The sequence below is a fragment of the Sciurus carolinensis genome, chromosome 5, assembly GCF_902686445.1.
Source record: "Sciurus carolinensis chromosome 5, mSciCar1.2, whole genome shotgun sequence".
Classification (NCBI taxonomy): Eukaryota; Metazoa; Chordata; class Mammalia; order Rodentia; family Sciuridae; genus Sciurus; species Sciurus carolinensis.
Window position 1 is genome coordinate 27,194,279 of NC_062217.1, and position 15,557 is coordinate 27,209,835.

Below are 15,557 nucleotides of genomic sequence, written 5' to 3' on the forward strand. Positions count from 1 at the left end.
TTTTTTTCTCTAACTTTCTTGAGATTGAAAATGAATCACATTTTCTCAGTCCTGAGGGTGTAATTTTGTGCCTCTAAAAATGTGTAAGAATAGAAGTGAGGTTGGTGCACAGTAGCTGCTGCATTTGTAATGTTGGACCTGTTTATTTGCTGAGGATGTCATCCTCAAATGACAATTTGTAAGGGCCTCCTGCCCTCTGGAGTAACTGTATCCACTAGATCCATGAAAATTCTGGGGGTCCAGAGCAGCTAGCAAGGCCAATAAGAGTCTACTCTTGCTGCCCTGTGCCTGGTTTTTGGTTGTGTTTGTCTCCCAGGACAAGATACATGATTTCTCATCTATTCTGTTTACCAACTTGTCCAGAGAAGGCTCTTTTGACCACCAGAGGGGACTGAAATTTCCTGTGGCCAAGCAAAGACAAACTGATCTCTCTGGGGTCTCTACAGTTTGGTATCAAGGAATGCCCATTCCAGACATCTTATTCAGCTTTGCATCACTGTAATGAAATACCAGACACAGGATGCTTATGAAGTAAAGAGAGCTTTATTTTGGCTCATGGTTCTAGAGGTTCAAGTTCAAGATCAGGTAGCTGATGAGGGCAGCATATCTTGGCCAAAACACTTGTCAGTGAGTGTTCACATCTCAAGCCAGGAAGCAGAGAAAGGACAGTGGCATCCCATAGTCCCTTTCCAGGGCACACTTCAATGACCTAAGGACATCCCACTAGGTCCCATCTCCTAAAGGCCCATAGTACTTTTTAATATTGCCACTCTGGGGACCAGGCCTTTAACATACTGTTATGGTTTGGATATGAAGTATGTCAATGCAAGAGGTGAAATGGTTAGATAGTGAGAATTGTAATCCAATCAGTGAATCGATCCACTGAAGGGATTAATAATTCAGAAGGACTGTTGTACTGGGTGGTGACTATAAGCTGGTAAGGTGTAGCTAGAGGAAGTAGGCCACCCAGGGGGTGCATTCGGGGTTTATATTTTGCCCCGGCACCTTGCTTGCTCTGTTTCCTGGCTGTCACGAGCAGAGCACTGCTTCTCTGCTGTGCCCTTCCACCATGATGTTCTGCCTCCCCTGGGGCCCAGAGCTATGAGGCAACTGACCACAGACTGAGACCTCTAAAACCGTGAGCCCAAAATAAACTTCCTCCTCTAAGTTATTCTTATTGGGTATCTTGGTCACAGTTATGAAAAGCTGACTAACACACGTGGACCTTTGGAGGACACCACCCATCTTCTAACCTTAACACCAGAGTCCTCAGAGTCCCACTGAGGTGTGAGACCCCGGCAGGTAGAACAGCAGTTTGGAAATTGCATCTCTGCCTGTGTGCTTTGCATTCCACTAACCTAGGGTTCTCAAACTCGAGCATGCCTCAGAATCTTCTGGAAGGCTTGTTAAAATGGGTCACTGAACCCCTTCCTCTGAGTTTTAAATTCTGTGCTTCTGAGGTGGGCCCAGACATTTTGTATTTTTAACAAGCTCTTGGGTTATGCCAATGCTGCTGGTCTAGGGACTTTGACTCCTAGAAGGTCCGGGGACCTTAGAGTCATTTCTAGTCTTTTGGTTTTACAGATGAGGAAATGAAGTCTAGAGAGATTGCTTTGCCAATTGTGAGCAGCAGGTTTAAGTTAGGACGAGGACAACGTCCTAGCCAAGTGCCCTTACACTACATCACAATGCCCTTCTCCATTTTACGTCTCTCATGTCTTGCTTGTTGGTTCTCCATTTCCATTGCTTATATATTGTCCTGGTCTAGGATGCAAACTCCTCCTAAGGACACCTACTATTTAATTTAGTATAGTACAACTGTTAACAGGCTTGACTTTGGAGACCGAATGGTGAGGTGAGAATCTTGTCTTTACCCGCCGCACCCAGCCTGGGAGACCCTGAGCTGTGAGCCTCGGTTTCTCATCTGAAACACAAGTACAGTGGTGGCAGGTAGAATAATGTCCACGATCTAATCCCAGGAACCTGTAAATATGTTGTTTCATGCTAACCAATTGACCTTGGAATAAAGAGATTATTTTGAATATCTAAGTAGGACTCAATGTAATCACAAGGGTCCCTTTAAATGGGGAAGGAGGCAGAAGTAATTTAATATCAGAAGGACTCGGGCTAGGGGTATAGCTCAGTGGTAGAGTTCTTGCCTAGCTTGCTCCAAGCCCTGGGTTGATCCCTAGCACTGCAAGGAACAACTACATGATAAAAACCCTTCCTGGCTCTGTGCCTCCCCAGAAAACATCAGAAAGAACCCCATCAGCCAACATTGGCTTTGAGGTTGGAAGGAGCCCTGAGCTGGGGAATGCCAGGCATCTCGAAAGGAAGGCAAGGAAATGGACTCTTTCCTGGAGCTCCAGAGAGAACACAGCCCTGCTGAACCCTTGTCTTTAGCCCAGGGAGATCCATTTCAGACTTGCAACCTCCAGAACTGAGAAAAATGACTTTGTGTTGTTTTAAGTCACCAAATTTGTGACCACTTGTTACAGAAGCCAGAGGGAACTCATACAGCCATCCTGTGTACTCACAGGAGTATGGTGAGTTTAAAGGAGATGAAGGCCATAAAATATTAGCGCTGTGCCTGGTGTACAGCTCCCAGGGCAGTGAGGACTGTGCCCAGTACACAGCGACTGAGCCGGCGGCTAGCTAGCTTTCTTGCATCGGCTTTTGTGAATGGACAGTGAAGATTGCCTGCTCAGCCCGGGCTGCAGACCGAGGCTGATTTGTGAGTCTGACATGAAGGTTTCCTTAGTTGGGCTTCCTCCCCTGGCACCCCCACCTGCTTGCGACCACACCCTGCTGTCTGCATCGGTCACTTTTCAATTCCAAGAAGCACATGGAACGGGAAACCTGCCAAAGTGAACACATCAAGAAATCGTCTCGGATCGGCTTCGCTGTAGGAATGGAGTTAATGGATTCTGAGCATGTGTTTGCTTCATGCCACGGTCCATTGCTATGTGGTGGCTGGCTGCCACGTCTCACTGGGTAGAAGTAAGAGGAATGAGAGGGGTTTGCGCTCCTTGTGCAATGGTGATTATTAGCTTGAGGTTTCAGGTGCTTTTCAGACCACATTGCAGTAACACGTTTCCTGATTTCTTTCTTCCTTGTTTATTCCACAGCCAGAACTGTGTAGATGCGTACCCCACTTTCCTGGTGGTGCTCTGGAGTGCAGGGCTACTTTGCAGCCAAGGTAACTCAGGCTTCCCTTTATGTGATCTCTTTCTATAATGTGCAACTCACGGAGGTTCAAAGGTTGGGAATTTTGTTGAAAAGACTTTGCCTGACCTCCAGCTCCGATCCACAAAGCCGTGGAGAGGCGAGAGCCCTTGGGAGGTTGTGTTCCAGACATGCCCCGCGCCTGCGCAGCATGTGTGATAATGCATTGCTAATGCTAGCTCCCTGGCGGCTGCTTGAGAGCCGCTGCGCTGACAAGGGTGGTTTAAGGCTAAATGTGACTCAGAATCCTTAAACAGTGTTAGCTCAGATACAAGGGCATTATAAATGAGGGCGCCTGAGGGATCTATTCTGGGACCGCCGTTACTTGGCTCTTCTGCTAATAAGCTCCCCTTGTGGTGCCACTTCTTTGGGCATGTGTCCACAGAGCCCCGGGCTGGATTCCAGGTCCCCAGCCTACCCTGGTTGATCAACAGCTCACAGTCTTGACTTCAGAAAGTTGCAAGAACAGATCAACTCCCAGAGTTGATTTAAAGTTAAATTGGAAACCAGTCATCTTTTTTAGGTGGGGAGGTCCTCTCTGAAGTTTTAGCATCGGGGAAGACGTGGCTACCACTGGCATATGTCTGATGGTAGCTCAGCGTGAAGGGGTGGGCTTTTGTGGCTCAGCAGGGCCCATGCAGAAAGGCCACAAGCAATCCTCTGGTGAACTATTTAATCCTTATCATGTGTCCCCAATTTATAAAGTATACAGAGAATATATTAGTTTCCTCTTACCTTTGGGGACACTTTGGTGGTGGAGATAAGTCACTGGTTACTCAACTAAAGAGCCCCAGAGAGTGAATCAGAGCTCAGGTTTTTCAGTTCTAAATTCTGGATTTTCCACAAGTATCTTCTTCCTTTATTCATTTATATAATAAGTATATACTGAATTTACACCATACCCTCTGAATATATAGGGATAAATAAAACAGGGATGGTGGTGAAGCTGGTTGTCAAGATGGACACAGAAAAGTAGGTGAACGAATGCATTATTGACCAGAGTGAGACACGCCATGCAAGGTGGAGGGGAGGGATGGGCAGCAGAAGCCACTTAAGGGACCCCGTGTACCCCTGTGCCTGGGGACTGTCAGTAAGCTCAACACACATTTTTTATTTTCTATCCAGAGCGAAGTAAGAAACATGCCTGGCATTACTTGAAAAATCAAGTTAAACTATGCTGATACTAGGAGTTATGATTCCTTTTATGTCCTAGATGATACTTGATCTAGATGAATCTACCCTGGTGTTAGCTGGGTAAATACAAAGGGAATTTGAAGGCATTTCAGAGCCCTGGAAATATGCATCTCCTGTCAAAACAAACATTGGCATTTCCAGGACTAGAAACCATCCATCAACCCTGGTGGATAAAAAATTGTCATTTCTTATGAATATAGTACAGTGTGGAATTTTTAGCTGAAAAGAACCCCAAAACCCTCACCTTACAGAGTAGGAATCCAAGCCCCAGAGGGACAAGTGGTTTGCTTAAATCTCAGAATTTTAGATCCCAGACTGTCCCCTCTTTGTGATCTAGGTGGCCCAGGTTCCCACAAGAGGCCCCTGTCATTCCCTGTAGCAGGGCAATGGGTCTGGACCCTTTCCACTCCTGATTTCTATTGGGTCTGGTCTAATTGAGTTCCCATCAAAAGAGAAATGGGTCAGTAAGCGAGAACAGAGCTGTCCACATGGGGAAACTCTGTCCAAAGTAAATTGTGGATGGTGGCAATCTCATGACTTCCAGGGAATAAGACAAACTTCATAGTTGGCTTTGTGTTCCAATTTTATCATCTGCCTTCCACAACATAACAATTATATTTTGGGGCTGGGGAGATAGCTCAGCTGGTGGAGTGCTTGCCTCGCAAGCACAAGGCCCTGAGTTCAATCCCCAGTACCGCAAAAAACAAAAAACAAAAAACAAAAAACAAACAAAAAAAAACAATTATATTTTGGAAGGCAGGTAGGGTTGTGGAAAGAATTGAGGAGTGACAGATTGGAGGCAAATCCAAGGATGCTCATTGCTGGTGTGTGACCCAGGCTATTACTCAACTTTTCTATGCCTCAGATTCCTCATTGTTAAACAGGACCCTTGTCCACCTGTTGTGTTCCCGTGGTGAGGAAAGGAGACGATATGCATAAAGCACATGACACAGAGCTTGGCATAGGCCAGATTGAGCCTTATAACTACTGATACCTGACTTTTTATGACCCACAGATGGCATTTTTGAATGGTTCCCCTTAACAACGGAAGCTCAGTAAACGTTATTATCATTATTATTATTATCATTAATTTATTTTTTGTACTGGGGACAGAAACCAGGGGCACTTTATCACTGAGTTACATTCCCAGAACTTTTTAAAAATTTGAGACAGGATCTTCCTAAGTTGCTGAGGCTGGCCTCAAACTTGTGACCCTCTTGCTGAGGTTCCCTAGTGGCAGGGATTATAGGAGCGCATCACTATACCCAACTATCGTAGATGTATGATCAGTGGTGCTGGGGGTGGTGATAAACTTTCGAAATGAGAAAGACTTGGTTTGAAATTCCACCTCCGTGATTGCTTGCCTGACTTTTTTTCATTCATTTAAAAAATATATTTTGAAAGCCCTTTATACATGCCAGTCACTATTCCAGGACAGAGGTGATCTAGCAAAAGACAGCTGTCCTCACAGATCTTTTGGTCTGATCCTCAATTGCCTCTTCCGTCCAATGGTGACAGTGAAGTGCTCCTTCCCAGCAGGTGGCTGGGAGGGTTGGAATCCAAGTTTCCAGAGTGCTTGGAGGTACTTGGCATGTAAAAAGTGCTCATCATCGGTAGTTAATTTGGTATTTGAATAGTGCTTGGGGTTTTCAAATTGCTTTTATATCAATGGCCCTATTTCACTCTCACATTAATTCCTCAGAGGTGGGAAAGCTGTAATCAGCTCTTTGTCCACATGTAGAACAAGTTAAACGCCTGCTCCAGATAACGTTAGCCCTAGTGGAGTGGGTTTCCAGCACCCCACCCCAATTTCAGGACTCTGTGGGGTTATTGGGGTGCTGCTTGTGGCTGATTCCCAAGGGCTAGAATGCAAAGGGAATCTCCTTTCCTAGAGCTTATGGGGAGCAATTGTCCAGGAAAGGTTAAGCATTATGCTGCTGGGAACCCCTGGGGGTGGGGGAGTGGGGGTCCTAGGCAAAGGATGTGCTTTCAAGGGAAGCAGCCACAGATCTGGGCTTGGGGGTCAAGTCCTTCCCCTTTCTTTTTACCAGCTGTCAGTCTTACACAAGCCCCTTTGACCACCTGAGTCCAATTTTCCACATCTCGAAATAGGCATGTTGGTCCCAGTTATGTCCAAAGGATTCACATTAGATGATGGATAGGCAAACACTTTGTAAAGCAGCCACACGGACCCCGTGGTGGCCAGTGTGAGGTGATACTACTCTTGTTCAAGTTCTCAAGTTCCCCCCGGCCCTTCTGTGTTTATCTGAAGTACACACCAGCCTCCACCCTGGAACTTGTAGCCTCCAACGGATTTTGTGACCAGCACTGCTGGTTAATGTCTGTATTGCCGTCGTGCTAACAGTGCACATTTGGGTGACAAGGAAACTGACATGGGCGTCTCCCTTTCTCCCCTCAGTTCCTGCCGCCTTCGCTGGACTAATGTACCTGTTTGTGAGGCAGAAGTACTTTGTCGGCTACCTGGGGGAGAGGACTCAGAGGTAGGTCACTGGGACCATTAAGAACCATGGAGGGATTCGAGTTTTCAAACCTGTTTTCCAAGTGGTGGCTAAGATCTCACCTGTGGGTCTCCCTGAATTCTGAGGGCTCTGAAGGTCCAGACTGGTCTCATTTTCCCATAGAACATTCCGCACATTGACACAGGGTGCTTAATGCCGTGCGCTGCACTCACTACCTGGCAACCTCACCCCTGCTTTCCCACCCTCTGGGTCTGGGGCTGGGTGAATTTTGATGTCTCCTTTGTGTGGTCTAGAGAAATGAGATCTCAAGTTTTCCCTTTGTGGGAAGTTCCCCAGATCTTTTGGAGACCAGCACAAAGAATACCAAGAACATAAGATGCAGTGAAACACAGCCATGAGATTGTGGGTAGAGGCTCCATTGCATTGTTTACAGAAGCTTCCAGAAAGAAGGCTCCAAAGCCGCTCTATACTTCTGGGACAACTGGATGGGGAAATCTGGAGGCCATAAGTTCTGATAGTTATGACAAGACATTTTGGGTTACAGTCTGACCCCAGAGCTAGGAATTCCTGAGGGCCCAGAGAGGGCCCAGAGGACTCCCAGAGCCAGGTATACATCCGGGAGGCTGCCACCCCGTAAGGTGTTCTCCTTCCTCGTCTGCTTTCCTCTCCGCCTGTTCCAATAGCACCCTTCTCTAGTGGTTGGATGGTGGCTGGCCCTTCAGACAGCGTCCTTCAGTGGTGATAAGGGGAGCGACATCCCAGGGACTTTGGCAGCTGAAAGCGCTACATAGAGGGAGGCTGGGCACCTGAGAAGCTCGATGGCTTGAGGGGGTTATGGTGAGCTGGGCTGTAGCTAGGAAAAAATGTCCACTGTTCTACAGGAGTGTCCCCACCCCACCCGTCTTCATTCCTCTGGAGTGGCTTCCTGTTCCTGCTCTCCACCACAGCCCCATTATCTCTCTTCTTCTTTTCAACACTGTCCTAAATGATACCTTTCATTCCCTTCCACCCTGGAAGGCATCGATCAGGCCCCTCCCCAGGTGCTTACCTGCCGTTGGAGTGGAGGGGCCGGGTGTCCAGCACGGCGTGAAGGGCTCCTCTCTCCGAGGCCGCTCCCCATGCAGCCTGGGCCTCCCACCCTGCGGTTACTTCTCTTCTGACACCACGGCTGGAAACGGTCCGGCTGCTTTAATTCTGAGGCAATCCGTGCAGCATGGCATCTGTTCAGCTACCCCAGGCCCTTCGAACTTTAGGTGGTATTCACGGTCTCTCGATAGATGGATATTGGTGAAGATAAATGAATGGATATGGAATCACAACCAACCCTGAAAAAATACTTAGTTTCTCTGGATTTCATGGAAACACAAATGTCCCCACCCCTCGAGTCTCCCTGGGGTGTCTCACCAGATGGTGGTAAAATAATCCCATTTTAATGCCCTCGAAGTGGGTGTGTGTTCTCAGCCCTCCTTAGCTCCCCCATAGTCATGGAAGGCATTACTGATGAGTGATGGCGTTCTTTCTTTTTTGGTACTGGGGATTGAACCCAGGGGCACTTTGCCACTGAGCTACATCCCCCAGTCCTTAAATATATATATTAAGTCCATATATGTGTGTGTGTGCGTGTGTGTGTAGATATATACACACACACATATATATATATATATTTTAAATATTGAGACAGGATCTCACTAAGTTGCTTAGGGCCTTGCTAAGTTGCTGAGGCTGGCTTTGAACTTGTAATCCTCCTGCCTCAGCCTCCCAAGTCTCAAGAATTATAGGCATGAGGTACTGCATCTCTTCCTTCCTTCCTTCCTTCCTTCCTTCCTTCCTTCCTTCCTTCCTTCCTTCCTTCCTTCTCCTTCTTTTACAAAATATTTTTATTTTTAATGGACACATAGTAACTGTACATATTTATAGAGTATGGTGTGATTTGTAATACATGTATACAAAGTGTAATGATCATTGGGTAATTGGCGTATCCACCACCTCAAACATTCATCATTTCTTTGTGTTGAAAACATTCAAAATCCTCTATACTAGCTATTTTAAGATGTTTAATTAGTTCTTGTCAACCATAATTATCCCACTGTGCAGAACATTAGAACTTATTCCTCCTTTCCAATGGCACTCTGTATCTATTAACCATCTTCTCTACCCCACCTCTCCCAAATACTTCTCAGGATCTGGTGACTGCTCTTCTATTCTCTACTTCTTTGAGGTTGTTTTAATTTCCATATGAAAGTGAGCACGTGATATTCCTCTTTCTGTGCCTAGATTTCACTTAGCATAATGCTCTCCAGTTCCATGTATGTTGCTGTAAATGAAAAAAATTCATCCTTTTTTGTGACTGAATAATATTCCATGTGCCCACATACCTACCACCTTTACATGAATGGACCCTTAGGTTGAGTCCATATCTTGGCAGTTGTGAATAGTGCCGCAATAAACACATGAGTACAGATGTGTCTTTGTCATACCAGTGTCAGTTCTTTCAGATAATACCCAATAGTGGGATTTCTGGATTATCTGGAAGTTCTATTTCCAATTTTCTGAAGAGTTTCCGTATTGTTTTCCATAATGGCTGTACTAATTTACATTCCCACCAATCGGGCTCTTTCTTGCTGAGACCAACTTGGTTCCAGAATCCTTCTTAACCCAGAGCTCTGAGCAGCAGTCATCAAGAGAAGTGATAGATACCAGAAGAAAGGTCTAGTCCTATTCTAGACCAAAATACAGCCTGAGGTAAATGCATGCCCAAGGGTCTTTGAGGTTAAGTCCAAGAGGATTTTCAATTCTGTTTTCTAGAAACTAGTTGCTAATATTGTATTTGGTTGAGGACTCACCTCCACCCAGGTCCCCATCTGTCCTGTGGGCTGTTTTGAACTCTGCAGACACCTTATTTCGATGCTCTTGGGACCTCTTTTGCCCTTGGCTTTACCAGCCTAGGAGAATACTGCCCATGAGAGCCTCCCTCAAGAATTTCTCTCTTTCTCCTTCCCAGAAGTTGCTTTGACCCTGTCCACTACAGAGTTCTGGTCTCATTCTTGGTCCAGTGGGTGGGCAGACACCCTGCCATGTATCTCCCTGTGAAGTTTTTGCTCGTGGCTGCAGGCTGCCCTCTGAGGAGTGTGCACTTCCCTCCTCCCTCTTCCTCCTACAAGTTCCTGGCTCTTATTTCCAGCCCCTCCTCCCACTTCCTGAGTCCTTCCTCCCTGTCCTTTACAGCTCATCTACAGCACAGTTACTACAGAGTAGTTAAGAATGAACCTTAGTTTCTTCTCCTTTCATTCTAAACTACTCTTTGGACCAAACTCATTGGTGATCAGTATCCTATTATATGACTATTTGACTTTTGTCATTTACCTTACCTGGCCCTAAGCTGCTCCCTCTTCCTGTCCCTCAAGTCCCATCCCCTGATGGGTCCCCATTAAATTCCTCTTGGCAATTTGAAGTTCACAGCTCAGTGGGGTTTGGGCAATGATTAAGGTCTCAGTCGGTTCAGGCTGCTATAACAAAAGACTGCAGGCTGGGTAATTGACACACAACAGAAACTCATTTCTCCCAGTTCTGGAGTCTGGCAAGCCCAAAATCAAGGTGCTGTCAGGTCTGGTGTCTGGTGAAAGCTGCTCTCTGCTTCCAAGATGGTGCCTCATTGCTGTGTTTTCACAAGGCAGAGGCAGAAGGGCAAAGGGCTGGGGGCTCCTTTCCACCTCTTTATAGGTCACTAATCCTATTCATGACAACTCCACCCCATGACTTAGTCACCTCCTAGGGGACCCCCTCTCTTAATATTATCCCACTGGTGATTGTCAGCATAGGAATTTTGGAAGACACCTTCAGACTCTGGTCCTTGGTGACTTTTGGGGTCAATGAACTCAGTGTACCCAACTCCGCCTTCTCCTCGGTTATTGGCCTGCTCCTCACTCGCTCCTCACTGGACAGTTCTTCAGTACGTATTTATGACACCTGCTGCCCTTGTTGAGGAATAACAATGAACATGACAAAGCCAGGCTATGGCGCAGAGTCAGGGGCACAATGCCAGACCAAAGATATTCAGCTTATAGAAATAACAATGGACCTGGATTTCAAAAGGCAAGAGAACAGAACCTTGGCAGTCATTTCTCTCCCCACCATCAATAACTTAGTCTCTACACCCTTCCAAATGTTACTCACCAGGGTTCAAGGACAAACTTGCTTCTTTTGGCAATCCTGGCATTTCTGAAAGTGAAATCTGCCAACACCCGCAGCAGAATCCTTTGAGGCACAAAATACAGATTCCTGGGCCCCACCCTGGATTTATAGAACCTCTGCCCGGGAGGCCCAGGAGTCTGCATTTCAACCTGGATTTTTTTGGGAATTCTTATATATGCTGGAGGCGGGAATCACTGGAGGCTATTCAAGCCTCTATTCTGAGAATGGTTCGTTCAGTTGATAAATATTGATGGAGATACACAGGTGAATGGAGAAGACGACATCCAACTCTTATGGAGCGTACAATGTTTATTTCCTTTAGAAGTCACCAGATTTAAAGGGACAATTCTTTTACGAACAGAATTTTATTTTTATTATTATTGTTAGTAGTGCTGGGGATCAAACCCAGGGCCTCCAGTATGCTAGGTAAGCAGAATACCACTGAGCTACACCCCCAGTCCCAAGAACAGAACTTGAAAACCAAAAGGGACGGTAACATTTTCTGTCCCTCTCTCACATTATGTGCATGTCAAAAACTGGGGTGGGAAGTGGTTCTGGTGAGGTGGGGGAGGGTGGTGACTGCCCAGAGGCCACAGCCTCAGGCCTCTGGCTTCCAGGCTCACTGTCTCCTGCACTACCTCACCTCGTCCTGGAGATTTCCAGCCTCGTCCAGAGGGAAATTGTTCAGCATAATACCTCCTTTATATTTTCACGTAAACTTTGGCTGCTCGAGGAGGGCCCATTTGTTTCAAAACTAATAACCAAATCCCAGTCTTCAAAGTCTGAAGGAGTCTCCAGGAAGTCAGTATGGTGCAAAAAAGTAGGAGTTCAGCCTCATACAGGCAGGTTTCAGTTCCTGTTCCACCTTTTCCTGACTGTGTGACCTGAGGCAAATCACTGCACCTCTCTGTTCTTGGTTTCCCCAATTGGAAAATAGGTTAATAATACATCCCCTCAGAGTGGTGGTGAGAATTAAATGACATGGATATAGAATACCTGGCCCCAACAGGTGCTTAATAATCTAATTCCCACCTTTTCCATCCTTTTAGAGAGAATTATGTATCAACTTTTAGAAACAAAAAAAGAGAATCTGGGTTCTTCAAGAGCTAATGGTCCTGTGTGTGCACTGCGTAGGTCCCCCCGACATTGCTTCTGCCCTCTGCGTCATTTCAGGCTCCCTCAGCAGGCTGGCTAAGCCCCTCTCTGTGCACACCATGCCCACCTCCCAGGGCTGGGCTCCTGTCTCTATCCTCAGGACTTAGAGATGCATCTGATGAAGCGCCCAGCCCGGGTCCATCTTCCACTGAACTCTGAGGTGGTGGAATCCTGGGCCGAGCTTTTGCCTTGCACACCCTGAGCCTGGGACCAGTTACTGTCCCCTAATCCTGGCTCCCACAGAAGCTCGTGTCTTGAGAACGTTGAAAAATTCTACCTAAATCCAAGAACACCACGATTTCATCAGGAGGCCCTCTCTCCTCTTTCACTACGGTTTTAGCTTGAGCACAAAATGATTTTGCAAATCACTTTTTCTTGTTTCTGGAATGAGCATATGGTGCCCTCATTCCTGTGCTAGATCTGAGCCAGCGCAGTATTTGACTTCTCACAATTTAATTTCTCTGAACCCTTTATTCTCTAGTTAAAAATAGCCCTTGTGTGGACGCCTTTATTTCCTTCTCCTTCCTTTACCAGCACTAGCAGGTGACTCTCTACATTAGTTTTCCGGAGCTGCCGTAACAAAGCACTGGGGACCAGATGGCTTAAATAACAGAAATGTAGTCCCTCGGTCCTAGAGGCTGCAAGTCCAAGATCAAGGTGTGGGCAGCTCTGCTTTCTCAAAAGCCTCTCTTCCGGGCTTGTAGATGGCATCTTCTCCCCTTGTGCACATTCTTCTTTTTGTACCTGTCTGTGCTACTTTCCTCTTTTAGTAGGGACACCAGTAGGTGCCGATTAGGGCTCACCTAGATGACCCCATTCTATCTTAGTTACCTCTTTAAAGATGCTATCTCGGGAGGGCTGGGGAAAGGTGAGTTGTTGATCAAAGGGTATGCAGATTCCGTGAGACTGGAGGAATAAGTTTTTACTGATCTATTGCACTGCACAGTATCACAGTTAATAAGAATGTATTGTGTATTTCAAAACTGCTAAAAATAGATAGTTAACGATCTCATCATACACACACTAAAGGTAAGCTGGTGAGGTGGTAGATATGTTAATAAGCTTGAGTGGCTCTTTCTACCATGTATACGTAGAGCACAACATCACATGGTAGCCCATGAGTAGACAAAATTATTATTTTTCAATTAAAATAATAGTAAAGAAAGACCCTGGCACTAAACAGAGTCAGATTCTGAGGTACTGGGGGTTAAGACTTCAGTACACGAATTTAATGGTGACACAATTCAGCCGTAACGCTTTCATTTGGGATGGATTTTGCACCCCATTAAGGAGAAAGAATGCCCCACTTCACGAGCAGGACTGTGGACAGGCACCTAAGGAGACAAGAACAAAGCTGACCAGGAGCAGGAGTGGCACTTTTCAAACCCTCATGTGTGCATGAGTCGTGTAGGGAGCTCGCGGAAATGCAGCTTCGGATTCCCTAGGTCTGAGAGGGACTTGCCATTTTCCATTCCTGACAGGCTGCTGGCAGAAGTTGCTACTGCTGGTTCACGGACCACACTTTGAGTAACGAGGAGGTGTATATTTAACTGCTCAGTGACTTCCAAACTCTCGCTGTAGGAAAATTCTGAGTTATACTATGAACCTCTGGGGTGGCCAAATTCTGCTTTCCTTCTCGGATCACAGCAAGAAACAGGTTGCAGGGCATTAACTCACCTGTTCAGCTGAGTAGGCTGTTCTCGGTGAGCATCCTTGATTACCAGAGAATGCCCTCACCACGTCTTTTGTTAATAACCATTTGACTGGACTTTCCAGAGAGGCTAACTCCACTCAGCTGGGCCCAGAAACGGCAGGCAGGAGAGAGGCCCGAGGGCGGCCTCTGCCTGCGATTAGGTGGTCACATCTCACTAGGGAAATGCCTCCTGACCCAGCTGATGATCTGCCTAAGCAGCTTAGGATTTTGAGCCTTCGAGAGCAAGATATAAACGTATTAAAAAGTCCCTCTCCCTCCACTCAGAAACGTCAGGTCCTGCTTCCCATGGGTGGGTGCTCAGCTCTCATTAAAGCAAACACACGTTACTCCCAGGTAGCTTCAGGAGAATAGCTTGAACTCTCAGATGCCGAAGCACCTTTTCCATTCCACCAGCTTTGCTGGCTCATTTAAAACATCACTTGGAACACTGTCCTGCCTTATACACACAGCCTCCAGGCCCAGCATGGGTCTTTCAGACCCTCCTGCAGAGTGACTTTGCAGAGAGGGTTTTAATGAGGTGATGGTGTTCCTAATCCTGGGTGGGACTGCCTGACAACCAGCAGGCCCCGCCACCCTCCCGCTGTCAAGTTGCTGGCATTAAGGACCTTGGGAGAGCGCGGAGAAGCCAGGGCCACTGTGCCCTACGGATGATGGGTTTTGAGTTCTGGGCTCCTTCACCTTGGCTTTGAATTGCGTTCATCGACTAATAATGCCCAAGACACTTCCCTCCTTTGTATAAAGCAAATGGGTACCTGGGAGCATTGTGGAGTTACAGGGGCTGTAATCCAAACCCCACGAATCTGGAAGCGATGACATGTTTTGGTGAAAAGGGTGTCATTGGCGCTAGTCTATAGTTTTCTCCCCTCTTCTTTTCCAGCACCCCGGGCTACATGTTTGGGAAGCGCATCATCCTGTTCCTGCTCCTCATGTCCGTTGCTGGTATATTCAACTATTACCTCATCCTCCTTTTCGGAAGTGACTTTGAAAACTACATAAAGACCATAACCACCACCATCTCCCCTCTGCTTCTCATTCCCTGACTCTCTGCTGAATACGGGCTGTGGCTCTCATCTAATCAATACCTAGATGGCATCATAACTCAACCCTCTAAAGGATTCTGCTCCACTCTCACAGCTGTAAATCTCATGGCCATCTGGGCTTCACAGCCTCAGTTAACCTCGCTTTTCCGGGAAGAAAAGAATTTCGAGTCAGCTCTGCCCCTTGAATGTGGCATGGCCCCCAGGTTGTTATTCAGATCCATGACTTTTCCTATTCTCGGAAGATGTGATGTGTGTTTTCCTAAAATAAAATGCATGGATAAGTTTTAGACTGATGGCTCATTTTTGGGGGTTTATCTTTATGAACTACTAGTTTATTTTCTTCAACATAAATGATGATAATAAAAGAGACACTACCCATCCTATAGAAGACAGGCCTCCGTAAGGATCTTTTATTGATCAAGCATCCCGCCACTACAAACGCCTTCTGTGGGTTAGGTTGACATCGGTATATACATGCATTGTGCACAATACTTACCATATCATGCAGTTTAAAATGTGTTATGATTCCCTGTGAGAGCCTAAGATAATGCCAGGTGC

General features: G+C 46.4%; 1 protein-coding gene across 2 annotated transcripts in view; it reads left to right on the forward strand.

Annotated features, from left to right (window-relative positions):
• The window catches only part of Alox5ap (arachidonate 5-lipoxygenase activating protein), a 55,432-nt gene extending 40,146 nt beyond the window's left edge, over window positions 1-15,286 (forward strand). For both annotated transcript variants that reach the window (XM_047553151.1, XM_047553150.1), the window contains 3 exons: window positions 3,129-3,199; window positions 6,839-6,920; window positions 14,837-15,286. In XM_047553151.1, coding sequence (XP_047409107.1) covers window positions 3,129-3,199; window positions 6,839-6,920; window positions 14,837-14,999 — 316 coding nt within the window. In that variant the 3' untranslated portion in view covers window positions 15,000-15,286. The remainder of the gene's footprint in view (window positions 1-3,128; window positions 3,200-6,838; window positions 6,921-14,836) is intronic.
• The last annotated feature ends 271 nt before the right edge of the window (window positions 15,287-15,557 follow it).